The following is a 27,956-nucleotide window of genomic DNA, read 5'->3' as shown; positions in this document are numbered from 1 at the left end:
ATGTAGTGCACTACTTTTGACCAGGGCCCATACGTCTCCAGTCAAAAGTAGTGCGTTATATAGGGCGCCACTTGGGACAGAGCGTTAAACACGGCTATACACTGTACCTACTGTATCCAATGATTCTCATGTTTAAAACTCAAGATACGGATACACTGATGCCTTCAAAACACTCACAACTTGAATAGGCTTCGTTTCCTCCCTTCCTCTCTGGTTGAAATTGTAAAGGAGAAGTCATATCCTTCCTTATTCATTTGCCTAGCTTGATGCATCAGAGCTGTTCAAACAGTCAGCCCAAACATTATTTTAGGGGCATAGTGGTATGGTGGCGCACAGAGAAGAGGACCCAATGATCGATCTATCAACCTGTGTGTGTGTGTGTGTGTGTGTGTGTGTGTGTTTACGTGGCTTTAAAAGTGAATATGTGGGGAATGCTCCCTTCCACCTGAAACCTGGGGCTGGGCACAGTAACAGTAAGAGGGGGGAGGCCTGATTGGAGCACTGCCCAGCATCGGAGGCCAGCACCACGTCCAACAGACCAGCTCTCTCTCTCTCTCACAGACATCAAAGACCGACGACAGGATGAACAAATCAACGGTTACAGTGCAAATTAGGGCAGTGCTCAGTCGACGCACAAACAGCTGCAACACAAGTGAAGGGGAAAGAGCTCGAGTCGCACAAGCATTTTCCTTACCATCAACAGAATCAACAGGGAAGACATAGGTTATCAAAACGAAGATACACTGTGCATTTACGTAGTCCTAATTGACGTTAATAGATAACAAATACATGACCGTGTATAAATCGTTTAGAGGGAAGCTATAATCTAGGGTAACATGGGGATATGTTTGGCTCCACCTGCTTGTACCCTGGGGAAAATGTGGCAACTGCCACCAGCGGCCGAGCATTGGCCATTTTTAGAAGACTGACCACAAATTGCTGCATCATGTCCCATGACGCATTTCTCTATCTCTTTGAGGCCAGCAAAAAGACGAGGATAATCTTAATTTGTGACCCATGGTAACAATAATGGCATGGTTCAAGAAAGCCAAAGACTCTTATTTTATCTGTTTTTCCTTCTGCGTCTACCGTAGCGAATGGACACAAACATTTTGTAAGATGGTTCAACATACATCTGTGTCTTCAGGATTGGGTGCCATCTGTCATCAGCAGCCAGTATCCTTTAGTGTCTGAGTTTAAAAAGATGATACTAGGCGGGGATTTGCATGTGATTAAGACCACAAGAGAGCATGCGAAAACTGAAGGCCTGGGGCTGATGTCTGCCACCCTGGCACCTGATACCACAGACATTATGAAGGCAAGTCCTTCCACAGAGATAAGCACCTTTCAAAAGGACACCAGCTCACCAAGTCTGTTGTGATGATATATTGAGATATACTGAAAAATATATATAAACGCAACATGTAAAGTGTTGGTCCCATGTTTCATGAGCTGAAATAAAACATCCCAGAAAAAAAAGATTATTTTTCAAAAATGTTGTGCACAAATGTGTTTACATCCCTGTTAGGTGAGCATTTCTCCTTTGCCAAGACAATCCATTCACCTGACAGGTGTGACATATCAAGAAGCTGATTAAACATCATGATCATTACACAGGTGCACCTTGTGCCGGGGAAAATACAAGGCTGAATAATTTCTGCACAAATTGTTAGAAACTGTCTCAGGGAAGATCATCTGCGTGCTCGGCGTCGTAACAGACTTCAATGGGCAAACGCTCAACTTTGATGGCCACTTGCACGCTGAAGAAGTGTGCTCTCCACTGCCGAATCTCGATTCCAACTGTGCCGTACAGATGGCAAACAGTGTATATGGCGTCGTGCGAGTGAGCGGTTTGCTGATGTCAACGTTGTGAACAGAGTGCCCCATTGTGGCTGTATGGTTTGGGCAGGCATGAGCTACAGACAACGAACACAATTTGGGATTTTGCTGATGGTAATTTGAATGCACAGAGATACCATGAAGAGATCCTGAGGCTCATTGTCGTGCCATTCATCCGCCTCCATCACCTCATGTTTCAGCATGATAATTCACGGCCCCATGTTGCAAGGATCTGTACACAATTCCTGGAAACTGAAAATGTCCCAATGTACCAACATGTCACCAAATGAGCACGTTTGGGATGCTCTGGAACGACGTGTACAAGAGCATGTTCCAGTTCTCGCCAATATCCGGAAACTTCACACAGCCATTGAAGAGGAGTGAGACAGCATTCCACAGGACCACAATCAACAGCCTGATCAACTATATGCAAAAGAGATGTGTCACGCTGTATGAGGCAAACGGTGGTAACAGCAGATACTGACTGGTTTTCTGATCCCCGCCCCTAATTTTTTTTTTACGTATCTGTGACAAACAGATGCATATCTGTATTCCTATAGATCAGGGCCTAAGGAATTTACTTCAATTGACTGATTTCCTTATATGAACTGTAACTCAGTCAAATAGAGACAGAAGAGTGATACACGAAGAACAACAGATGGCAATTCAGATGAATGGATAGTGGATTTGGGACACCAATGTGCAGTTACTATAGCTTGGGGAAACTGATGCCAGTTGCATAGTCACTCTCCCCCAAAAGGCAAAAGTGTGGACATTGCAATCTGTCATTATATAAAACCGAGACTATATTTAGCATGGACATCTTAGAAAAAGAAGAGTTGGGTAGAGCTGCATTTAGGATCTGATCTTCAGGGTGAAAAACCTGGATTATTTGCTGCAAATATCATGGCATGGCCTAGTATTGCAAAAGATAACCCTAATGCCCATACGTAACGCTAGCCCTCTAATATTATCTAGCGGGAATACTCTGATTACAAGATGTCCATGCCCATGAGATGCATGTGTCTGTTACGTTAAAGGACCTCAGAGGGCCATGCCGCCCCTATTTCAATGTAATTCCTGTTCTAGAGCGAAAATGCTCGTTTAGGTGCCACCTCCAAAGAATGACTCAGGCTACTTATACATATTCACAAATCGGGGGTGGGATGGAATGGTGAGGTGATTTCCACATGGAGTGAAGAAATATCCACAAATAGAGCACTGACAGCTGAAAGTGTATCTAGCTAGCATGCTAACCTTATCTAGCTACAGTAGCTAATGTTTTCTGTTGCTGTTTTTTTTCTTCTTTACTACACTGTATTCAAAAGATTAGCTAGCTGGCTAGGTTGTGGAGCTGGATTTGTCATAAGCACTTAGGGAAAACTTCACCACAGATAGAAACCAGTATGACCTTGCCATCTTTTGTTATCGCCAAAGTTTTGGCATTTTCCAAAAACACACATAAAAGATGAAGCTCCGGAAATATGGATAACTATCGAAAGGTTTAGAAACGTGCATTTTTCTACATTGTAATAGACATGGTGCATGCAACCTTTGGTAGGTAGGCAGCTAGCAGGCTTCGACTACGGTACAGCAAAGCCAAGTCAGCTCGTGCTCATGGTTCTCACAGGGGAAGTAAAATGATAGGCTACAATGATAGGCTCGTGATGCACGCCGCAAATTACAGTAACAACAGCCTGAGCGCATCGGACACAAAACACCAATACAAATGTAACAAAAGGCACAACAAAAAATAGATAAACAATGGCTCCTTGAATTTTCTTTCACAGGTGCCTTTCATTATAGCAGACAATTTTAGCTGCACCAATCAAAGCAGCGGAACGTGTAGCAGAGCAAAACTGTAGTGGTCACCTTGGGGCAACAGAGGAAGCAGGGTTGAAAAATACAGTCATATCACTCTATTATACCATTTATACAAATGTATATATTATATATATTTTTTTTACACAGACTAGCTAAAAATCTATGAAAATGTACTAATTATCCAACATAAGTTTGCTTCCCCTATTTTAAATTAGCCAAGTGGACACCAGACTGTCTGGCACAGCTAAGTGGGTGTCAACATTCAAATAAAACACCAGCTCTGAAATCGAAAAGTAGTTTTGAAAGTATTTGTACGTCATCTCATAAAGGAAATTTCCACAAATGTCCCACTTCGGATATCCCACTTCAAGCCCAAATATATCATACTTTGACTAAAACGGTGACTTATTGACTTAAAACGGTGGAACATCATGGGTAAGTTGTGGGCATAATTATTCAGTTGACAAGTGGTATTTTAAAGGAATATTCCACTCAAACTATACAAATAAATACATATATTTTAGTCCATTGTTGATATAGTCAGAACCTAAAATGTACTTTTTGGTTCACCTGTTAATGTGGCATATATATCTAAAATGCTACCAGCCACTCAGTATTTTTACCAGCCAAAATATACTTTTTTTAAAGCTAAAATTACACCAACAAAACACAAAAAATGTTTGAACATGGTTGGTAATGTTTCAACAAAAAAAAAATGTATTACTAGTAAGAAGTAATGTGGTATATATTGTTGATTAAAAAAATTACCAACATTTCACAGATGAGACACAAATGTTCACCTTACCAGGGTTACCATGGTAAGGCAACTCAAGTCATATTTGTGCCTGTGAGATTGAGTCGGACTAGTAGCCGCGCTGTCGTCTCTTCCCTAAAAGTTGAAACTCAAACATTGAAAAACAACCTAGCTTGTGAAAAAAAAAAACATTTTCAAAAGCCAAGAAACAAAAGGACAAAGTCTCAGTTCAGTAGACTTTCCTTTCAAGTAAATTAGATCTAAATCTACCCACATGTGGACATTGGCGGGTGTTCATTTTAGGCCCCGGATATAGTCCTAAAATGTTTTGCATGTTAGCAATCAAGTTTTCAAGATATTTAACTTTCAAAATACAGAAATACAAACGGTATGATGCTCCTCCCAGGTGGAAGCCACTGGTCACAAACCTGCTGAGTCATGAAGGGGGAAAAAGGAGGCAAAAAGGACTGAAACAGAAAGTGAAAAGTCCCAACAAGCAGCAAGTCCAGCCAGGTTCTGTTTTAATGACAGAGGCTTATGGCACTTAAGGAGATGAATGATCCCCCCCTGTCTAAAGGTACAATCTCCATAAACAATGCTTTCAGATCTGCCACTGGGCATGTCCCTAGCCCCAAAAGAGACAGTTATTTATAGGTAGTGGTAGAGACACCGTAAGTGGGATTCATGGGTAGGGCCATGACGTTCATTGAATTTAGGATGACGGTAATTGGCAAGTAATCACTGTAGCAAAAAAAAACCTGCACATGTTCTCCTCTCCTCCGTTCCTGACTGCATGTGCTGCCATAGAAAGAGAATAGGTGTCTCCATTCAAGTCAATGGTGGCATAAAGGTGGACTGGCAGCCATTGCAAGTGTACCTATAGGAGCAAAGCAGGAAGTAAAATATATGCTCAAATATTTGCTGTGATCTGTTGATTCAACTGACATTACAAAAAAATACAGCGCATAGATGCGGCGAAGAGGTCAATCGAACTCGACCAAAACAATGGAATTGCCATGGAAACGTGTGGCGGCAAAGGCCATGGGGGAAAGATCCCCAATCTCTTTATTGCCCCCCCTCCAGCAAAATTAGGCCACATTTAGGCGTGTATGTCACACTGTTGAGGCAAAAATTGGAGTATAACGATTGTATGGATGTCAACACATGTTCATGTCATCGTCACCAATCAACTGCATTAAAGACAGACTACCACCACCGATTTCTATATGCTAGCTATGCTGCCAGCTTATACGACTGGCAGTTAGCATTTAGAAGTCACTTCTTCTAAACCTGAAAAGGGACAACTTCTAAAAGTTATGCAGCGAAAACAGCCAAATAGATCCTCATCAGGCTTAAGTAACCACATTGGTGACCTGTTACAATACATCAACCGTGACGGATTTGACGGATATCCACTTTGGTAGATCAGATTTGCTGAATGTGCGGCCACCTGGTCAATGGAAAGGTCTGTGTTCCATCGATCCCTTTGCCGCGTCTATTGGATGACTTGAATGAACATTCTACATTACCGTGGAAATGATTGTATAACAATACCAGGCAGTCATTGCGAGTGTACCCATGAGTTTACCAGTCAAACTGCCAGGGTTAGAAGTTCCAAGCCTGTTCTATTCATTTTATTTCTATGTGTGCTGGTGCTGCATTGTGGTCATTCATTGAACTGTTCGTGACAGTCTTTATCCATAACCGTCAATTACACGGTTATACATTAATTGTGCACGCCCTATTCATGCGATCCATCATACAGTATGATTTATGGCAACATCAAGGTGCTACCGTACAGTGCAACACAGTTAAACCCTGAATTGCTAACAGGGATACTGAAAATGGTGCTGAATGACAACTGACTTTTCACACCCCTAAAGAGGCCACCTAATGGTTGCATGTCAGTGAAACATTTGACTCTTGATGAATATAAACATGCTGAACTCATGTTTCTGATCAAATAAACTTGCCACCCTCAAGAAACAAATCTGCCTAGAGTTTAGAAGTATGGCTGCTTAAGTCTACAATGACTTTCTGGTCTATTTGGTTTTGCACAGTATGTACAGATGTAGGATCTTAATTTCATCCATCTTTTGTTGCCAAGAGATTTCCTCCACATGCGGATGAGCTTCGTGATTTACATGAATTCACTGAAAACCAACACTAACACACCGTTACATTAACAGCATTGCACTTTTCATGCAGCTTACTTTTGGCCAGCCCAGGGAAAGTAGCTGGTGCCTTGGCGACAGCTAATGGGGCTACTAATAAACTACCTAAGCCTAACCACTGATCAAGCAACATTACGGACTAAACGTTCAAATGTGACAATATGGGTCAAATTAAGATCCTACACCTGTACTTCTGCTGTTATTGTTGCATGCAAAACAGAAGCTTGACTAATCTCACTCATCTAGCACAGATCAAAGAACAAACTAAACTGGGACATAATTTGGAGTGTCAGACATAACAGTGTACATTCCCACCCTTTGAAGAATGATGCCTTACCAGAAGTCGTATGAAAACAGACGTAAATGTATTACGGCCACACTGGTCACCATACTTGCACCCTACCCTACTTGCCATTATCAAACAAAAATATGAACTAAACCATACAATGGATTAAAATATTCAAGAACCAAAACGTGAAAGTCTTAACAATATGGAGTGTTTATGTTAATTGGTCAAATAAGAAGCTGTGTCTCCTTAATGAAAATGGGAAATGCTGTTGACACAACTAGAGATACACACTCCTCAGAGACAAGCAGATGCAAATTGTGCCCTTCCTGTATATGGACACAACCCTGAAAAAAAGCTTCTACCTCATTTCAAAGACAACCTTTAAAAAACATAAAAGCAGAAAATGGTGATAACTATGGCCATGCCACTGAAATAAACCCAAGAGTTCTGGATAGTGGATACAACACAGAGCACTCAGAGAGTACTGTAAGCAGCCTGGCCACAATGACTGCTAGAAATAAAGACCAGAGAGCCTGAGATCTTCTACTATAGTACAATGCCTCAATGATTCACTCCTTTCATGTTTCTGCAAATAAGCATTGGACAACTCATTTCACAGTTGTTATGGGTGCACTGTAAATGTAAACCTAGACAGCCAAATGACCTTTCTGCCCAGTTTTCCACTGTCGTATCGTTCGGAACATACAGTGTGTGACGACATGAATGACTTCATGGTACCAAGTTTAACATGTAGCTTTACAAAGCTGTAAAAACATGGATACCGTTGCTATGTCAACACGGGCTGCATGCACACGCTCAATTCACGACAAGTAGGCTGCGAGATTAAACCATTACACATGCGTGCTTAAAAAGATTACAACCAGAAGGTCACAGAAGAAAACATGATTTTGCTCATTCAAATTTCACAAGTTTCATTTGACAGTGTGCCAAAGTCTGGTGACCGTCCTGATCAAGAGCAGATCAATTACTACTTTTAGCCCAGAGTCTGAATGGATACAGATGGATGAAATATGGATGACCACCAAGCAAATCCACTTGAGGAACCCAAGTAGACAGTGATGACTTAATGCCGCACAGATGGCTTTAGATAAGCTGAGGTGAGAAAAATATACCCTTTGGTAAGCAAGTGTCCTTCCACTCCAGTTGGGGCCCTTGTGTTAGACCAGGTAGTTACTCAGAAAATAAACACCATTTCAGGAGGTAAAGGTCGGTAAACGGCGTGGCTCACTCATCACGGCTGCGGTGGACTGTAGTGAGGGAAACTTTAATTAGATAGAATTTGAAGGCACATGCCATGTCTATGAAAAATAAATAGGAAAACACCTGCACACTGCTGTTCATGTTCCCAGGGGACTTTATCGTTCGAACGCCTCGACCCTTAGGTCTTCACCAGGGATCCGTGGAGACCTAAGGGTCAAAACGTTGCAACAAAATCACCTGGGAACATGAACAGCAGTGTGCGCTGTTTCCCTTCTTATTTTTCAGGGATTCACCTAGAACTCCAGCATCTGCAAAAGAGTACCTGGATGTGCGTAAATTCCTCAGCTTTAGTATATGCCAAGTAATAAACTTCATTTTTTTCCCTACCCCGTTGACCAGAGCAGTTTGAATCTTGACAGATTGCACCTATGGACCATGGCTAAAGACAGTTGAGATTTATAACATTAGTTTGGTTGAATAAGTATATAAAAAAATATATATATAAAAAGGCTCACAGCACAGAAATACTTTGAAGCCGTTCTGCTCTGGTGTTTATTACATTTGAAGGGTACTATACATTTTTGTTGTTGTAAAGGAACAGAGTACAGGGGCGGTTTCCCAGACACAGATTAAGCCTAAACCAGGACTAAAACGATATGGATATTCTCCATTGAGAATGCTTTTTAGTCCTGCTGTAGGCTTAACCTGCGCCTGCGGAAACTGACCCAAGAAATAGGAACAACAAAGAATGGTCAAACCAAGGGTAGAAAAACAAGTTTGGCAAATCTATATATGGAACACACGGAGGGCAAAGGGTGGTCAAGGATGTGGCCTAGTTTGATATTTTCTGCCTTTAAATGCTACCCTTGACAAGCATTAGCTAACAAACTAGTTCTTATTTAGATCTGCAAGATTGCCAGGGCAACCAAGCACATTTCAGTGTTGCCTTACCCCAGTTTACTGGCACAATTAAAAACGTATATTCTCATGTGTGCTCCTCCCAGTCACTCCGTAAAACTCAGGCAAAGTGGTGGAGTAGGCTGCATGTGCTGGTGTCCCCAATGTGCAGTAAAATATAAGTATAGTTGTTCCAGTGGTTATGTTTATTTTTTGCCAGTAACACACATCTTTCCAGCTTTAATCCACTTTTAACAACATGTGGACTAGGCTAATACACTTTCCCTTGGTGACATACATGTACAGTTGTTTAGTGATCATTTTCATTCTCTCATTTAGTGTGACACTTCATTGTCATCACCAGTATCTTGAAAAGCAAATGTAAGCTCACTGTTATTTACCAAATCAGCAAATCACAATCCTAAAGCAAAAAGTCACTTTTTCCTTGCACCAAAATACTTCAAAATAAGCAGTCTTAGTACAACCATTTTTGCTGATGATGGCTGGCTATATTTGATTAATTATGGCTTAATTGCTGAAAACACCAAGAAGAATTGAGGGTTCCATTCATCACTTTGTTTTCCTTTGCTAAGTCAAAAATACTTCCACTGAGCGAACCTGACTTTCATGTCTTCATAGTGATTAAATCGGGGACATGCTTAACAAGCCTTCACCAGTGCTCATTAAAGTGCAGTTATAGAGCCCAATGCAGTTAAACCTGGCTCATATCTCACATGCTCCCTTCGCATCACCAACGATTGGTTTATGATTTGTGGAGAAACAACTTGAGCCTTTTCAAGTGGAGGAAGTGGACTTCACGACCTTCACCTCAAGTTGAGTGAAAGTTTCTAAACACTGCCACTTACTGTAGCTTATCTAAACAATCTGGGGCTCCACGTCTTTGCCTTTGTCAGACTGCCACATCACTAGCAGTGCCTGGTGCAAGACGCCATTTGGGAAACTGCCCCGCGGACCCCACAAAAGGCGTGCGTGCAACACCCACACTGTTCAAATCACAGGCAAATGGATCTTATTTAGCCTAATAATGATGTGAGCAGAAGATTGCCTCAGTAACAATGGTAGGCTATAGATTCATGGGTACTTGGTAATTGGCTACTCTTTAGTAGCTGACTAGAAATACATTTAAATGTACAAATAAGGGCTCTCGCCTTATTTTCCGATAAGGTGGTGCTGATGTAGGCGTAAGGAAGTTGGACAATTTACCTGTAACTGCCATTTCCTGAAACCTAGAGTCATAAATTATATAAAAAATGGTTGCCAACACAGAAGTCTTGTTTTTGATCCTAAATTAAATTGAGGTGGTCTCAATGACAGTTTCACATTTTTCTATATGTGAATAGTTGAATGAAAAAGTAAACTGTGTTGTTTTTCATCACAATTCCAGTGGGTCAGAAGTTCACATACACTAAGTTGACTGCGCCTTTGAACAGCTTGGAAAAATCCAGAAAATTATGTCATGGCTTTAGAAGCTTCCGATAGGCTAATTGACATAATTTGAGTCAATTGGAGGTGTACCTGTGGATGCATTTCAAAATGCAGTGCCTCTTTGCTTGGCATCATGGGAAAATCAAAATAAATCAGCCAAGACCTCTGAAAAAAACATTGTAGACCTCCGTAAGTCTGATTCATCCTTGGGAGTAATTTCCAAACGCCTGAAGGTACCACGTTCATTTGTACAAACAGGAGTACGCAAGTATAAACACCATGGGACCATGCAGCCATCATACCTCTCAGGAAGGAGAAGTGTTCTGTCTCCTAGAGATGAACGTACTTTGGTGCGAGAAGTGCAAATCAATCCCAGAACAACAGCAAAGGACCTTGTGAAGATGCTGGAGGAAACAGGTACAAAAGTATCTATATCCACAGTAAAACAAGTCCTAAATCAACATAACCTAAAAGGCTGCTCAACAAGGAAGAAGCCAATGCTCCAAAACTGCCATAAATGTCAGCTTCTGACCTTTATGTCCTTTGTTTTGTCATTATTTAGTATGGTCAGGGCGTGAGTTGGGGTGGGCAGTCTATGTTTCTTTTTCTATGATTTGGCTATTTCTATGTTTCGGCCTAAAATGGTTCTCAATCAGAGGCAGGTGTCATTAGTTGTCTCTGATTGAGAATCATACTTAGGTAGCCTGGGTTTCACTGTGTGTTTCTGGGTGATTGTTCCTGTCTCTGTGTTTGCACCAGATAGGGCTGTTTTAGGTTTTCACGTTTCTTGTTTTTGTTAGTCTGTTCATGTATAGTTTTCTTCATTAAAGAACCATGAATAGAAACAACGCTGCATTTTGGTCCGCCTCTCCTTCAAGTCAAGAAAACCGTTACAGAATCACCCACGACAACAGGACCAAGTGGCGTGGTAACGGGCAACAGCAACAGCGGCGCAAAGAGGAATGGACATGGGACGATGTATTGGATGGCAAGGGTTGCTACACATGGGAGGAGATCCTGGCGGGAAAAGATCGCATTCCATGGGAACAGGTGGAGGCAGCTAGGAGAGCAGAGGCAGCCGGAGAGAGGAGCCGGCGATATGAGGGAACACGGCTGGCAAGGAAGCCCGAGAGGCACCCCTAAAAATGTCTTGGAGGGGGGCACACAGGAGGTGTGGCGAAGCCAGGTAGGAGACCTGAGCCAACTTCCTGTGCTTACCGGGGGGCGAGAGAGACCGGGCAGGCACCGTGTTATGCTGTGGAGCGCACGGTGTCCCCAGTGCGGGTGCATAGCCCAGTGCGGTACATACCAGCTCCGCGCATCGGCCGGGCTAGAGTGGGCATCGAGCCAAGTGCCATGAAGCCGGCTCTACGCATCTGGTCTCCAGGCTTACATGGCACCAGCCTTGCGCATGGTGTCCCCGGTTCGCCTGCATAGCCCAGTGCGGGCTATTCCACCTCGCCGCACTAGCAGGGCGACCGGGAGCATTCAACCAGGTAAGGTTGGGCAGGCTCGGTGCTCAAGAGCTCCAGTGCGCCTGCACGGTCCGGTCTATCCGGTACCACCTCCACGCACCAGCCCTCCGGTGGCAGCCCCCCGCACCAGGCTGTCTCTCCGTCTCATCCTTACAGGTGCTCCCGCCTGTCCAGCGCTGCCGGAGCCTTCCTCCTCTCCAGCGCTGCCAGAGTCGCCAGTCTGCCCAGCGCCGCCTGAGCTACCCGTCTGCCCAGCGCCATCAGAGTCGCCAGTCTGCCCAGCGCCGCCTGAGCTACGCGTCTGCCCAGCGCCGCCAGTGCCGCCAGTCTGCCCAGTGCCGCCAGTGCCGCCAGTCTGCCCTGCGCCGCCAGTGCCGCCAGTCTGCCCAGCGCCGCCAGTGCCGCCAGTCTGCCCAGCGCCGCCAGTGCCGCCAGTCTGCCCAGCGCCGCCAGTCTGCCCAGCGCCGCCAGTCTGCCCAGCGCCACCAGTCTGCAAGGAGCCGCCAGTGCCGCCAGTCTGCAAGGTGCCGCCAGTCTGCCAGGGGCCGCCAGTGCCGCCAGTCTGCCAGGGGCCGCCAGTCAGCCAGGGGCCGCGAGTGCCGCCAGTCAGCCAGGGGCCGCCAGTCAGCCAGGGGTCGCCAGAGCCCCTCAGCCATGAGGCGCCAGAGCCCCTCAGCCCAGAGGCGTCAGAGCCTCTCAGCCCAGAGGCGCCAGAGCCACTCAGCCCAGAGGCGCCAGAGCCCCTCAGCCCAGAGGCGCCAGAGCCCCTCAGTCCCGAGCTTCCGCCCCTCTGTCCCGAGCTGCCGCCCCTCTGTCCCGAGCTGCCCCTCTGTCTAGTGGGGTCATTTAGTAGGGTCGCCGTGGTTAGGAGGCCACGGAGGCGGACAATAAGGCGGACTAAGACGATGGTGAAGTGGGGTCCGCGTCCCGCGCCAGAGCCGCCACCGCGGACAGTCTGTTCATGTATAGTTTTCTTCATTAAAGAACCATGAATAGAAACCACGCTGCATTTTGGTCCGCCTCTCCTTCAAGTCAAGAAAACCGTTACAATAAAAAAGACAGACTAAGGTTTGCAACTGCACATGGGGACAAAGATCGTACTTTTTGGAGAAATGCCCTCTGGTCTGATGAAACAAAAATATAACTGTTTGACCATAATGACCATTGTTGTGTTTGGAGGAAAAAGTGGGATGCTTTCAAGCAGAAGAACACCATCCCAACTGTGAAGCACGGTGTGGCAGCATCATGTTGTGGGGGTGCTTTGCTGCAGGAGGGACTGGTGCACTTCACAAAATAGATGGCATCATGAGGGAGGAAATTTCAAGACATCAGTCAGAAAGTTAAAGATGGTCGCACATGGGTGTTCCAAATGGACAATGACCCCAAGCATACTTCCAAAGTTGTGGCAAAATGGCTTAAGGACAACAAAGTCAAGGTCTTGGAGTGGGCATCACAAAGCCCTGACCTCAATCCTATAGAACATTTGTGGGCAGAACTGAAAAAGTGTGTACAAACCTGACTCAGTTACACCAGCTCTGTCAGGAGGAATGGGCCAAAAATCACCCAACTTATTGTGGGAAGCTTGTGGAAGGCTACCTGAAACGTTTGACCCAAGTTAAATCATTTAAAGGCAATGCTACCAAATACTAATTGAGTGTATGTAAACTCCTGACCCACTGGGAATGTCATGAAAGAAATATAAGCTGAAATAAATCACTCTACTATTATTCTGACATTTCACATTCTTAAAATAAAGTGGTGATCCTAACTGACCTAAAACAGGGAATTTTTACTAGGATTAAATGTCAGGAATTGTGAAAAACTGAGTTTAAATGTACTTGGCTAAGGTGTATGTAAACTTCCGACTTCAACTGTAGTACTGTACTCTAGCTTACTGTAGGCTATTTGAAATATAAAACAACTAATGTAGGCCTATAATGAGCTTGTTTCAGATCTCCATCCCTGACCTAATCCACCCAGTTTGGTAGCCTAGTAGGGAGACCTTTCATTTAAACACACCTTGTTGTCATTGGTGAAATTACTATTATCAAATCCTTAGCAGCCTACTGTTGACATACAGCTATATCAAGAGGACAGATCAAGAACTGATTAATTGACATAGACTGTTTAAGATTTAGTAGGACTAACATCACTTTCTGTGAAAGACGGTATTAGTTTAACAGCTCTCTAACATGTCTGTTTCTATCCACGCAGCGACGCACACTGAACAAACGCACACCGCACGTTTCTTTGCTGTCAAAGCATGTCTGGGCAAGAAAGTGTTCTCGCTTAGTTGACTAAACGCTGTAGCTAACTACCTTTGTCATAATGATGCCTTAGCTAAGGATCTAACTACAAAATAGTAGTGGTAATGTGCTTGACTAACACATACAGTTTTGGAAAATGTATTTGGCAAACAGCTCGTTCTCCATTTTCCCTAAACTTTTTCCTCACACATCAGTGGTATCAACCGACAAAGTGGAGAGCTGAGGGAGGAAAATAGTCCTCAGACTATGGAGAGCTGATTGGCTCAGTCGTCTGATTGGCTCAGCTTCAACTTCAGACGGTTCAGTCAAAAATCACAATGTGCCAACTAGAAGCCTGTTGTTGCATATTTTCTGGTAGTTTTTCGTACCAGCGTACTTGAACCTCAAATTGTGTGCATGGTACGGAAAATGCGTGCAGGTTGGCAGGTCTGCATTTGAAACCAAATGATCACAGAGACAAAACACCTTTCAAATAGGTTATATGTTATGATTTCTTTCCTGGTAGGAAAGTGCTTTGAAATCGAAGTTCAGTGTTATACAGACCTACTTCATTCGTCTCCTGCGACTGCAGGAGGCCAAACACGTGGAGAAAATGGGAAAATGCTTGATTCCACACAAAGCCTAATTGGACACACGAAGCACCCATTTTGGGATGAGAGGAGAACCCAACACTATCTTTAAATGTTCTGTACTTTCTGCTCCATGCCAGAAAGTATCTGTAATTCTCCTCCCACAGTTTATTTTCTCAAAACACACCTAAACAACAACACGATTCAACAGGCTTTAATGTATGGATTTCGAAAGAGCTAAGCTGATGATAGTTACACGCATACAACACCTAGAACTATGCACTGAGGTTGCAAAACATTAGGAACACCTGCACTTTCCATGACATTGACTGTCCAGGTGAATACAGGTGAACGCTATGATCCCTTATTGATGTCACTTGTTAAATTCAATCAGTGTAGGAGACAAGTTAAAGAAGGATTTTTAAGCCTTGGAGAATTGAGACATGGACAATGTGTGTGCCATTCAGAGGGTGAATGGGCTAGGCAAACGATTTAAGTGCCTTTGAATGGGGTATGGTAAAAGGGGCCAGGTGCACCAGTTTGAGTGTGTCAAGAACTGCATCGCTGCTGGGTGTTTCATGCTCAACAGTTTCCTGTGTGTATCAAGAATGGTCCACCACCCAAAGGACATCCAGTCAACTTGAAGAGCATTAGAGTCAACATGGGCCAGCATCTCTGTGGAACGCTTTCGACTTCTAGTAGAGTCCAAGCCCCGACGAATTGAGGCTGTTCTGAGGGCAATATTAAGGTGTTCTTAATGTTTTGTATACTCAGTGTACATGGCCAACAACAATTGTATAAAATGAGGGAACACATATAGTGGTGAACTACAAAGATCATTTACATTTTTCTAACACTGAGTAGTAAAAATATAAGAGAAACTGTTATCCAGACAATTTAGTACCATCGAGAATAATTGGGTGAGCAGATATGGGATCCTTTTTTAGCCAGCCTAATGAGAGTAATTTGATTTAAATAACATCAAAAGGAAAGTGAGCGTATCCCTTGGTACCATGGTATTCAAGAGAAAAGTGTTATTCAGAACTTCTTCCTCATTCATTGGCACTGAATTTCTGTTGAAAAAAATAAGTAGCTAGCTTACCTCTTAAAACTCTACCAAACAATCTTACCACCGTACGGAGAGTGGTGTTCAGGGATTCTTCCCAACCCACACACCTAAAATAAAGGTCGAACCAAGAAAAACAAAAACAGACCTTTGACAGAAACCCAGAAAGGAGATATCCACATGTTTTAGTGCTGCAGGCCACCAAGGATGATCGGCCGCAGCTTCAGAAGCACCATAAACAAATTGTGTGTGCAGACATTAGTGTAATGGCACGGTGTAAAACATACTGTAGGTATGAGGATTGGCATTATATTCATGTAAGGTTGGTAGACAACTTAAAAAGTGAACCTACTGCATCCGTGTGGGTTTTTCACACTTGAATACCAGTGGTGGTTTGGCACTCTGCAGTTCAGGTTTTCAACCATATCCTGGTCTAAAGACCAAAGTGAAAACGCAGCACACTAAGATAGCCCTAAAATATAGCTATGGGTTGTTTACCAACATGCAAAGGCTTGGATTTTCCATCGTGCTTGAGAAAGGCTTATTCCTTGTTTTTCATCCGACTATGATTATTTTGAGAGCTTCGTAATTTGCTAAAACACAGGAGCTCCTTCCAGTGAAGCAAAAACAAAAACGCACCATGGCTGGTCATGTTGGTAGGTGTCAGACGCCAAAGCTATCTCCAACACCACCTCCAGACAGTCGAGCCAGCCCGGCCAAGCCCAGGCAGAGCCCTCTAAGCCCCCAGGCAAGCCCCCAAGGCTCAATGGCTGGACTTTGGGGCTGGGTTGGACATGCCAAACTAGACAGGAGCTGATCTGATTCAACAACACAGAAGTGCATGGGAAGCAGAGTGAGGGATAATGGAAAAAACATGGAAAACATCCCATAGTCTTTCAAAGGACTGTAAGATTATATGCTTTTGGTGAATATAACCACATAGGCATATAACCATATAAGCAGACTCCCCATGCTTTATTGTGACCATTAATCAAAGGTTTAAACGTAATGTAAATTAGACATGTAGTCAGTGCCCACATGGCAGCCTTGGCCTCTTCAGGAACTCAAGCCAACCAAATAGGATATACCAGCTTTCCCCAGTTACTAATTTTAATGGCATGTCACATCTCACTATAAGACGACTATAATAATCCTACAAAAACAGCTAACTCTGATAAGCTGGCAATATACACCAACCTAAGCTACATGCACCTTACACAATACAACCTTTGGCTTAGTTCAGAGTCAAACAAAGATATATAGTCGGCAGATTTCAATCCAGGAGGCAGACTTTCAGATCCATAGTAGAAAATATTCTGCAAATTACAAAAAATCTGTCAAGACTCAAGAATGTTGCCCTTTGGACAACATGTTCAATCTTACTTTGTTGGAGTTAAAACACATTTAGAAGAAGATTGAGCGACAGTGGCGGTGTCTCAACACCAGACAAAAGCCATGGGATTGGCTCAAGCATCCATGTGAGCCGTTTGTTCCACTTAAAGGGCTCTGGAGGGTGTGGAAGGCATAGTTAGACTTAAAGGCACTAGTCATTAAGGCCCTGCGTCTTTGTTGCGTCCTGCCTCTATGAACATAATTGACTTCTAACAATCCCCCTCCCATTACCTGGTCCTCAAGGAGAGCCTAAAATTGGAACCAAATCTGATTTGAAACATTCTCAGGCTTCAGCGTGAAAAAAATAAAACATTGGCCTAAATTCCCCTCTTTCTCTGATTACCAGCTTTTCAGTAATTTCTCTAATTAAATACTTTCATCTTGAAATGACAAAAAAAAAAAGTTGTGAGGGATGCATTTTGGGTTCCTATTCTGAAACAACCTCAGACTCCTCAGGTTGTTCGGTTCTGCTTCCGACCGTGATTTCGAGACGTTTGTCTTTCGGGTCTCTGTAATTGCACCCACACTAAGCCTGGAGGGCCAACATCAACCCTTCCATTCATAAAGCTGCAACTGCCTCTTAGTGGCATATTGGGTTTATTAAAATGTTAAATCTGTATCCCAGCCACTTCCCAGCTAAAACATGCCATCTTTAGATTCCCACTTTCCATTCTTCTGACTAGCTTAGTCATATCATCAACCTGCAATTATTTCCTCCGTTCTCTCAGGCAGCGTGGCATTCTCAAATCACCGGGAACAAACAGAGGAGAGAGATTCATAAGAGACTAAAACGTATCTGTCTCACCCAGACTGCGTCTTCCCCAGCACTCTAAAACTGAACTTGGGCAGCAAAGACAAGCACAGGGAAAATGTATGATGATTTTTGAGACAATTTGTGAGGGAAATTATGATGGCAAAATCAGACATTTCATAAATCTAAACACTAAATGCTATAAATCATTGGGGGTTTTTCTGAACTGCCCATTATAAGATTTAAAATGCCTTAATTGTATTTGTAGTCCTAGCCACCAGTCTACCAACTTTACCCATGAGAATAAATAGACTACGAAAAGCAGTAGGTATTTTGCACACCAGACATAAAAAAAAAACATGATAAATGCAAAAGACCATTTCAAACAGATGGAAAAAGATTCAGCTATCAATTAGCCTAGATTTAAGACATCGGCCTTGTGCTTATTAATCAGAAACAAATTATAGCAGAGTGCAGATTTGATCTACAGCATGCCTGTATCCCATACTAAGATAACGGGGTAAACGGTTGGCACCATTGTCTATGTTGTGTGAGAATCCCAGTCATTATCATAGCAATTAAAAGGAATGAAAGTGAATTAGTCACGTCTGGAGAGAGAAGCTGCATATTCTTCTAGTGTCAACCGCAGCGCTCTCTCCAGAGCCTTTCATTGACTCAGAATGCCACCACATCATAAAGTGGTTCAGGTGTGCTGTAATAATAATAATAATAATAATACATGTATTTGATATAGTGCTTTCATACAGAATCTCAGTCAATTGAGAGAAAAAAGGAAAATGAACAAAAACAAATACAGGGAGTTGGCAGTTCATGGGAGATGGTCTTCCACAGCTAGATGACGATGCAGTTCAGTAAAGGAGTAACTGGCTTGAGTGGAGGTTGGGTTGATGGTAAAGCCAGGGAGGGAGAACATCAGTCAGACAGGCATAGAACTTTTCACCGGGCACCGCTTTCTCCGAAGTTCACGGCTACTCCTCCTCTGTAGGTAGGCCGCACGGAGCATCCACCAACCGAAAGTGTAGCACGCACCTGGGTGATGCTTCGGCAGCTAAAAGCGCCTGAGAGACCACCACACCTCGGCAGTAAATCAGTAACAGTGTCCTACGAGGCAATGTATATGATGTGATCGATGTTTATTGTAAAAAGGCCAATGTTTATGCATTTTGTTAAGGGCCACAGGGTCACAACGCAAAACTGATGACAAGTACAATAGAGGCATCTTGAAGGTGTTTCACTTCTATCCCCGTGCAGAAAAACGATCTGTAAGACCTGGTACTCCTCCTTTCAAACTCCACAAGGTATTTCCAGTACACGTCTATTCATGTGCCTCTAGTCTAGGCATTAACTTACGTTAAAATGACACAGTATGCTTTTAGATAGGGAGGAATGAATCCTGACACATCAACAAAAAAAATCATGGACCCAAATAAAAAATGAACACGTTGCCACTGTGTGGTCTACACGGCTTTCATGGTGAAAGTGTGATGGAGGGACTGGAGCCTGCAAAGTTTTTAAGTGTTGACTCCACCTCCTGCAACTCTGTCATTTAAACTAAAGGGGTTTACCAAGGATGCCCAGTGGCTTGATTGACTTTCTTCTGCAGGCTGTAAAACTAAGAGTTGGAAATATGTCGGAGAAAAAAAACGCACACACTATTTTGGGTTTTTCTAAACCTAAAACATCCTCGAGACCATTTCAGTCTACTACAGTAAAACTTGACCTGGCAAGGATTAACAGGTGCAAAACAGCTCAAAGACAAAGATAAATACTGCAGATTAGGAGATAGACACACAACATATACAAAAGGAGCAATTTGAGGCACAGCTTCTGTACACAAAATCGAAGGCTATCTTGACATTGTGTGTAATAACAACGTCATTATTTGGGGAGTAGGCATTTCCTGCTAGCACATGGTGACATCACAAAACACAGTTGCTAGACTCCAAAAGGCAGGTACTGTCCGTAAGAGTAGATACAGTGCCTAGTGAAAGTCAACACACCCCTTGCGCAATTCTCACATTTTGTCGCCTTAAAATATCATCTAAAAAAGGGAGTACATTTAGATTTTTTCCCTACAAATCTACACAACCTTTTAAATTTAAAAAAAATAAACGTAATGATTGCGTATGTCTTCAAACCCCAGAGGTGGAAGCACCTTTGGCAGTGAGTACAGCTGTGAATTATTTTGAATAACTCTGCACAACTCTTGCGGCAACATATCCATTGTTTTTGTCAAAATTTCTCAAGCTCGGTAAATTTGGTTAGGAAATGATTAATATGGACAAGCAACATCAAAAACTTGTCTCTGAATTTCAAACAGATTTAAGTCAGGACTGGGACTAGACCCCTTAGAAACAATCATCAACATCTCTTGGAAAGCCATTCTGGTGTGTATTTGGCATTAACATTTGTGTAATTGTCCCACTGAAAAATACAATTCTATCCCAGGGTTAGGTATCCAGAAGACTGAGACAGGGTCTCTAACTTTTTACCTGGGTGTTGATCATTTATTTATTTGGATTCTGACAAACTCTCCAGTCCCTGCCTGTGACATGCATGCCACAATACTTGAAAATACAAGACATCTGCATTTTTAATTAAAAAATTGTATGTTATTGTGAAAATGTTCCATACTTTTTCTTTCATTTTGAAAATGTGGAGCAGGTTGTGTAGAAACATTTTTTTTATTCCTATTAAGATTTCATTTTAAAGGCAGAAAAATGTGACAAATGTGCAGGGTAGACTTTCACAAAATAATTTGGAGGTGACAATGGACATTTGAGAACCAGACCGCCAGAGGTCTGAGGACAGAAACTAAACTCTGCCCTCTGGTGTACCCATCTTGCACTGTGGCTCAGTGGAGGCACAGTACTGCTATATGCACTCTACACCACACACAGTTGAAACAATTTAACTCTCCAGTAAATAAATGTCTATAAATGTAAGTAATGTTTACCAGAGTTCATTAAGCTGACATAGTGTATTGATTTTGCTACCACAATCTAACATTAAAATCCTGTTAAGAAAGCAACACATTTGTTTGCATGTACAAGTCTGAAACTTCACTGTTGCCTGGAAGTTCCCTCCATAAGGACTCAATGGTCTGGGCTATCCACAGTGTTATTTACTGTTACAGACAGGGACTCCATGGGATGAAAGGAGGAAAAAGCTCAAGTACAGACCGTCTTTAATTTTCCAGGGCAAAAATGCTCACTCTGTCAATAAAATTATTTTGGAGATAATGAATGTACTAAAGCCATTCCCCAGCACCTGTATTTGAGCAGACGAAAATATGCAGAACTGGGTAGAAGAGGGGAACACTTATGTTGTTTTTCTAATTAATCTATAAAAAAAACAGCAATTAAGATGTCAAAGACATCAAAGAATCAAAGTGAATACCCACATAGCTTTGTGCATTATTGCGACTTGAACATACGACCACATATACCCACAAATGCCAAAGAGTTCAGAAACAAAAAGATAAAAAGGTATCTTTAACTGAATTAAATCTAGTTCAGTCCTGCTCCATTGAGGATGGATGGATGAGGGAGGAGCTGTGGGGTTTTGAAATGCTATGAGAGGACTATCATCCTGAAGTGACATGCCTTCTCTCTCGGAGGATATGGCACCCCTCATTAAAGCTGACATCACAACGGGGTGGGGCTTTTATACTAGGTAGATTCTGGGTGATGCTGGAGACAGATTTGGTATAAATACCCCATATCCAGTGGCCTGGGTAGCAGCAGCCAGACTAAGGACTATACAGTACCGTGCCAGGACAGTAGCCTCCCGACCCTCACTGATCTTTTGGAGCCTGCCTGCTGGTAAGTGTATCCTGCCCGCTCTCTCTAGTATGCTCTCTGGGTGTATGTGAGTGTGGCCCTCTGTGCCTGGTGCTGTGAGGTGTAGAGTGCATTGGGCCATTGGGGAGGCAGTTGGGGTCTTGGGGGCATGGTTGAGGAATAGGTTGGGGCAGTAGGTACTGATGGCATCTGGCCTCAAGTCGTCCTCATAGCAAGTGTCTTATCTATCTATCATTGTGATGAGATGATTCACTTGGCGAGGGAAGGGATGACGCATACATGGGAGTCTGAATCTGACTTAGCTCTGGAAGTCTGACTAAAGATTTGGGGCCTGCAACGTTCCCTCCTGTGCTTCGTTTCTTGTCATTCTGACACAGAAATGTTAGTTTGTTGTTGCAGGCCCTGCTGTAGTGACAATATAACTGCAAAGCTACTGTATGAGAAATACAGGAGACGCCAGTGTAGTGTCTCTGTATGCTGAAGACCGTTCACATTTCAACATTCTGTTCTACATTTCTTTCTTGCAGGTTTAGCTTCACAGGATGGACCTCAGAGTGACAAGCGTTCTCCTCCTCCTGGTGGCCTTGGCCGTGGCAACACCAGAGAGATACTACCATGTACAGAAAGTAGCCAAGCAGCAGCAGCATTATCCTACCAAGAGCCATGTCCAAAGTAAGTCTCAACGTATTCATGTCTATTTGCACGCTAATATTCCGAAGATAATTCTGTATCAGCTTTAAGGTACATTCTCTTGATGAAAGGTTTAATTCATTACAATTCTAGACTGTACTGGAGGTTTGTCATTAGGGCCAGGAGGTTTTCTTGGCCACCTAATAGCCGTCAGTGCCAAAAGGAAAATACTGGGTGCAAGTACACCCCAAATGTCAAACTGGAAGATACTTGGCTGTTTTGAATTCCATATAGCTTTAACAAATGTAATTAAGCACAGCATGGTAAAAAAATATATACAAATAAACGTATCAAAATAAAAAAGTTAAATCAATGTAAAACAGCAAAATTTAAATAAAAAAAAACATTAATTACTGTGGAAGTTAATTGCTACCAAAACACTCACAGATGTTGAGTATTAAATCTCGACATACTTACCTTATGAAACAGGATTGAAAGTACATTATCCTTTACAGGGGAACAAGTCAATTAAACAGACTTATTGATGCATTCTGAGGCAATGTCTCAGTCCAAATTGTTGAGGGTTTTCACCTGCCCATAGATGTCGTGACAAATTGGAAACCGTGGACCAATGCATCCTTCCACAGCTCCCAAGAGAGGACACAGTCATTCATCCACAGAAAGTGGATAATAAAAATATGATTACAGTAGTTAAAATAATAACCATTCTCCTGCAACAACGCTGACAGTCAGATCACAGAGGTTCTGTAGCAGTGAGAGCCAGGGGCAATTATCGCTTCTGTACGCCTCATAAAAAGAGCACCCAACGCACCAGTTAAATGTCGCTAGCTTCCACAGAACGCTGCTTTCCAGATTCCATGTCACTCTTGACAAATATTGAAATATCCTAACAAGATATCCTACTATCCTCTCTTCAGGAGAAAGCTCAGAAGACAGCGGGGAAAAAGTATAGAGAGTAAGAGAGTGGGGCTTGACAAAACGGCAGAGATGGGACCATTCGGTCAAGAATACGGTCCAGAGACGAGGGTTGTCGCTCAACCAGACTACGTCACTCAGTAGCTTTGCTTAAGATGTTTCGATGCATTTTTAAAATGTATTATTATGGCCGGTGTCCTCTGACAGAAATACAAAACTTTCCCACACGTCAACAATGCAAACAGATGTTACCACGTTGCACTGGGCACACCCAAACAAACCGCTTTGTAAGTGCTTAAATTGTCCCAGACACGTCTCAAAATAAATGCCCTACAGTAGAGTAGACACAAATGCAAATCATCTTAAATATGCTGTAAGACTTTAAAAAGTGCCATCCTCAGGATGTATAATGTGAGAGCCATGGCATGGCCTATATATAGAACGGTATGGTTTGAGGCTGGCAATAGACATAGGATCTAGGCCTAACTAGACAAGTCAAGGTTGAACAGCTGGCTATGCCACAGTGTTGTCACCTTCCAGTTCCTGAGGTTTGACTTGGCTGCCAGTTTTGGCACTTTCTGTTTTTCCTCAGGTTTCAAACCTACTCTTCAGTGGCTTTCAAATTACAGCCCTGTCTTGCCATTTTGTTCTCAAAGTGCTATTCCAAAACAGGAAAAGGCAAACACTTTATGTGCTTTTCTACAAATCATCAGTCAATTAAACTTCAGTCACTTTAGCTAAATGTTTCCTACTGACTTCTGTAGTAGTACCTTACACCATGGCACTACTATACCACACATTACTTGAGCAGCAACAGCCTTGCCAGTAAATTATAAAATCACTTTTAATAATACAATGAATACATGAATTGATAAAAACTGTTAATAACTGCTAGTGCCTTGAAGTTTTATATCTAAAAGGAAACTCCGTTTCAAAGGTCACTGTCCCTTTACCAACGTCAGTCAAAAAGGGGGCAGGGTCATCAACTCGGTGATGCAGCCAAGCTACAGCATAAGGCAAATACTGACCACTATGGACTGAATTCTGATATCTGAACAGTGGTAAAATGCCACAGACTTAACACAAATAGCTCAAGCGAACACATGAATGGTTATACAAAATGTTAGGCATAATATGCAACAAACAACACGGCTTCGGGAAAGTTATTGATATAGGCAAAGGCGTGGAGGTATTGTGGGCTAACTGCTCAAAGACACAGGGATAAAAGTATCCCTTCAGAATTTCACGACCTAGGCCAGAGTTCAAGGCGATGCACATACGTCAACTGGAGGACCACTAACCATAATCACGCACTACAGACAACTTGTGAAATGAAAGGGTTCAACATAGCGTGGGCAAATGAAACTAAAATAACTGGCTACAGTCGTCTAATGTGGTCTCAATATGCTGAGCACTGTACAAGGACCCCAGTGTTTATATGAACATATTCTCAGACCACTGGTGCTGTCAAAATTACCCTGGGAAAAGCAGTCAGTGCCCGCAAACTCCCTCCATAATCACAGAGCCTACATCCCCTCGGTTGTTTAAATCCCATTGTGGTGTTTTAGAGTGGAATACCAAAGCAGAGGTAACTCAAGGAACCAATTGACAAGCCGAGTTGTTGTCCAACCCCCCCAGACACCATGACTGGATCAATACGTGTAACAACTGGTGCATGGCAGAGTTGTTCATCCACACCCATACAAATAGGGCGCAGATATCCAAGTCATCAGCTTTTCAAAACATCTTAAGATCCATTTGGGGCATCACCGAGAAAACGTCAATATATCTTTCCATTCAAATTCAAATGAAATAGACAAATGTTTCAGATGCACCCCGAATGAAAACAGGACTACATGAATATTCTGTTAACAGATAACGGACTTGGATGAATTAATCTTGACTGAAACCTAATGATCTACTCTGGAAAAACTGACAAACTTAATGAAATGAAAAAAAAGATATCCTAAAATCTAAACAAATTACAGTTAACTGCAGTTGTTACCTGCATCTTAGGTAATTACGCTTATCCATTTCCACAGCTGTTTCAGGTGAGCCAGGTATTCCCGGATCCCCTGGTGAGCCAGGACCTATGGGCCCCCCTGGGCCTCCCGGCAATAACGGCGTGGGACATCCTGGACAACAGGGCCCACCCGGGGCCCCCGGACCCGCTGGCTACTCCGCAGCTGGCAAGCCTGGCAATCCAGGTGGTCCTGGGAAACCAGGTAGTAACGGAATGCCCGGTGAGAAGGGCCATACTGGCGCACCTGGTGCCATGGGTCCAAGAGGATCACCCGGTTCCGCTGGAAGCCCAGGACCTGCTGGATACTCTTCTGCTGGCAAACCTGGCCCACACGGTCTGCCCGGAGGCATGGGGCCAAGGGGTGAGAGTGGACTTAAAGGGCATCCAGGTATCCCTGGTCTGCAAGGACAAAAGGGAGAGAGGGGAGTTGGTATTCCTGGGGCACCAGGTGCAAACGGCCAAGTGGGCCCAATGGGACCCTCTGGTATGCCAGGGCAACCCGGAGTTGGTAAGTCTGGTGCCACTGGATACCCTGGGGAGCCTGGGAAGTCAGGTACTCCAGGTAGGGATGGAGCTCCAGGAGCTATGGGTCAGCCAGGGCCAAAGGGCCACAATGGAAACCCTGGGGTAGGAGCGCCAGGAAAATCAGGTGAGAATGGCAGTCCAGGTATGCCTGGAAATATGGGACCTAAAGGTCCCCAGGGACATGCCGGACAACCAGGTGCACCTGGCATACCAGGAGTTGGTAAACCAGGAGCTAATGGCATGACAGGTGACAGGGGATCCCCCGGTACATCAGGAACCACCGGTCAGAAAGGAGAGCCAGGGCCAACAGGTTACACTGGGGCAACAGGTGGTACTGGCCTTATGGGTCCAGCTGGGCCACAGGGTGCTAGAGGATTCCAGGGAGAACCAGGTGTGCAGGGATCTAAAGGAGATGTCGGCATGCTGGGAGCTCCAGGGGCAAAGGGAACCAAGGGGGATCAGGGACATCAGGGTTACGCAGGGAAGGCAGGTATCCCCGGGGCAGCAGGCCCTCCTGGTGCAACCGGCGCAACAGGACATCAGGGTAACAAGGGAGCTCAGGGCCATGCTGGCTCTCCTGGTCAGCCAGGTTCAAATGGGCTTGCAGGAGCAAAGGGACACCCAGGCACACCTGGAGGCCCAGGGAAACCAGGCGAGAGCGGCATCCCAGGGACAAGAGGACCAGTGGGGCCTTCAGGTCCAGCAGGTCAAGCAGGTCTTAGGGGTCACGCAGGTCTTCCCGGCGCACCCGGCCCAGCTGGCCAGATGGCCAAGGGAATGTCTGGTCCTATGGGTCCACCTGGAGCTCCTGGTTCCAGAGGTAACGATGGTAACCCAGGTGCTATGGGACCTCCTGGCCCACCTGGTCCCCCTGGTGAGATGGTCTACCATCACGAGAAGAGCATGCCCATCAAGTCCCATGAGATTATGATGCCTCATGAGATGATGAAGGCCCCTATGTCCGCCTTCAGCGCGGTTCTGACGGTGGCTTACCCATCAGCGGGTTCACCCGTTCCATTCAACCAGATTATTTACAATGGGGAGCAGCACTATGACCCCCAGACTGGCATCTTCTCCTGCCAGGTACCAGGTCTCTACTACTTCTCCTACCATATGCATGTTAACGGTGCTAATGCATTGGTGGCACTGTACAAAAATGGTGAGCCAATCATGTTCTCATACGATGAGTACAACAAGGGCTTCTTGGATCAGTTGTCTGGCAGCACTGTACTTATGCTGAATGCCCATGACCAAGTCTACATTCAGGTCCCTGATGAGGAGACCAATGGTGTCTTCGCTGCCGATAATGTTCACTGCTCTTTCTCTGGGTTCCTGATTGCCTCAACGTGATACAATCACTAATAACAGCTGAAAAGAAACGACCTAAAGAAATAGTTCAGTTTGTAACTTCCATCGAGATTGGGTTGTCATTGTAGAATAAAAGATTGACGTAATATTCTACAAGTTAATTTGTCATTGAAAAGGCTGAAAAGGCAAGAGCAGCAATTCTCTCAAGTATTCTATTAAGAAGGGCTTTCGGTTCATGGAGGCATTTAAATGAAATGAGAAGAAGAATATAATTTAGGAATTCAATTGTTTGTCATCACTATTCCCTTTCCCAGTATATGCACAAGTATTCAGCAAACAATGATCAGTCTGAATAATTCACAAAATGGTGCCTGTAACATTTACAGCAGACAACATGTTGTTGTTTTCAAAGTCGTTAATACATATCTTGTAATATACATGCAAAGGAAATCATGCTTGTTTTTTAAGGCAATGTTGTAAGTCAGATCGCAACACCTTTAACAAACCAGCCGTGTGATATTGCAACACACAAGATGAAAAACGCTCACAAAAAAAAGTATTATGTCAAAAACAACTCTATGCCTGAGGGGATGCATTATGCTATGTTCAACTTATTGATCAAAGTAAAAGAATAAAGTCTTATTTCTGAAACTGACGGCGTTGTCTTTTCTTTTCTGTGTCAGTCTACAGTACGAAACTGAAAAATCTTGTTTTGAGTTGGACTATTTCAGCCCACTGATATGGTG

The 27,956-nt window shown here is 43.6% G+C and overlaps 2 protein-coding genes across 2 annotated transcripts in view; one reads left to right on the top strand and one right to left on the bottom strand.

Annotated features, from left to right (window-relative positions):
- The window catches only part of LOC115139514 (5'-nucleotidase domain-containing protein 1-like), a 53,829-nt gene that overhangs the window by 23,483 nt on the left and 2,390 nt on the right, over positions 1-27,956 (bottom strand). The gene's annotated exons all lie outside the window — the stretch shown is intronic.
- Positions 21,703-27,865, top strand: LOC115139513 (collagen alpha-1(X) chain-like). The gene is made up of 3 exons (XM_029677002.2): positions 21,703-21,809; positions 22,316-22,460; positions 25,397-27,865. The coding sequence occupies exons 2-3, from the start codon at positions 22,331-22,333 to the stop codon at positions 27,250-27,252; spliced, it is 1,986 nt and encodes a 661-aa protein (XP_029532862.1). The 5' UTR covers positions 21,703-21,809; positions 22,316-22,330; the 3' UTR covers positions 27,253-27,865.

The sequence above is a fragment of the Oncorhynchus nerka genome, linkage group LG13 (genome assembly GCF_034236695.1).
Source record: "Oncorhynchus nerka isolate Pitt River linkage group LG13, Oner_Uvic_2.0, whole genome shotgun sequence".
Lineage (NCBI taxonomy): Eukaryota > Metazoa > Chordata > Actinopteri > Salmoniformes > Salmonidae > Oncorhynchus > Oncorhynchus nerka.
The sequence above is the reverse complement of the archived record's forward strand: the minus strand, read 5'-3'. Positions and strand labels throughout refer to the sequence as shown.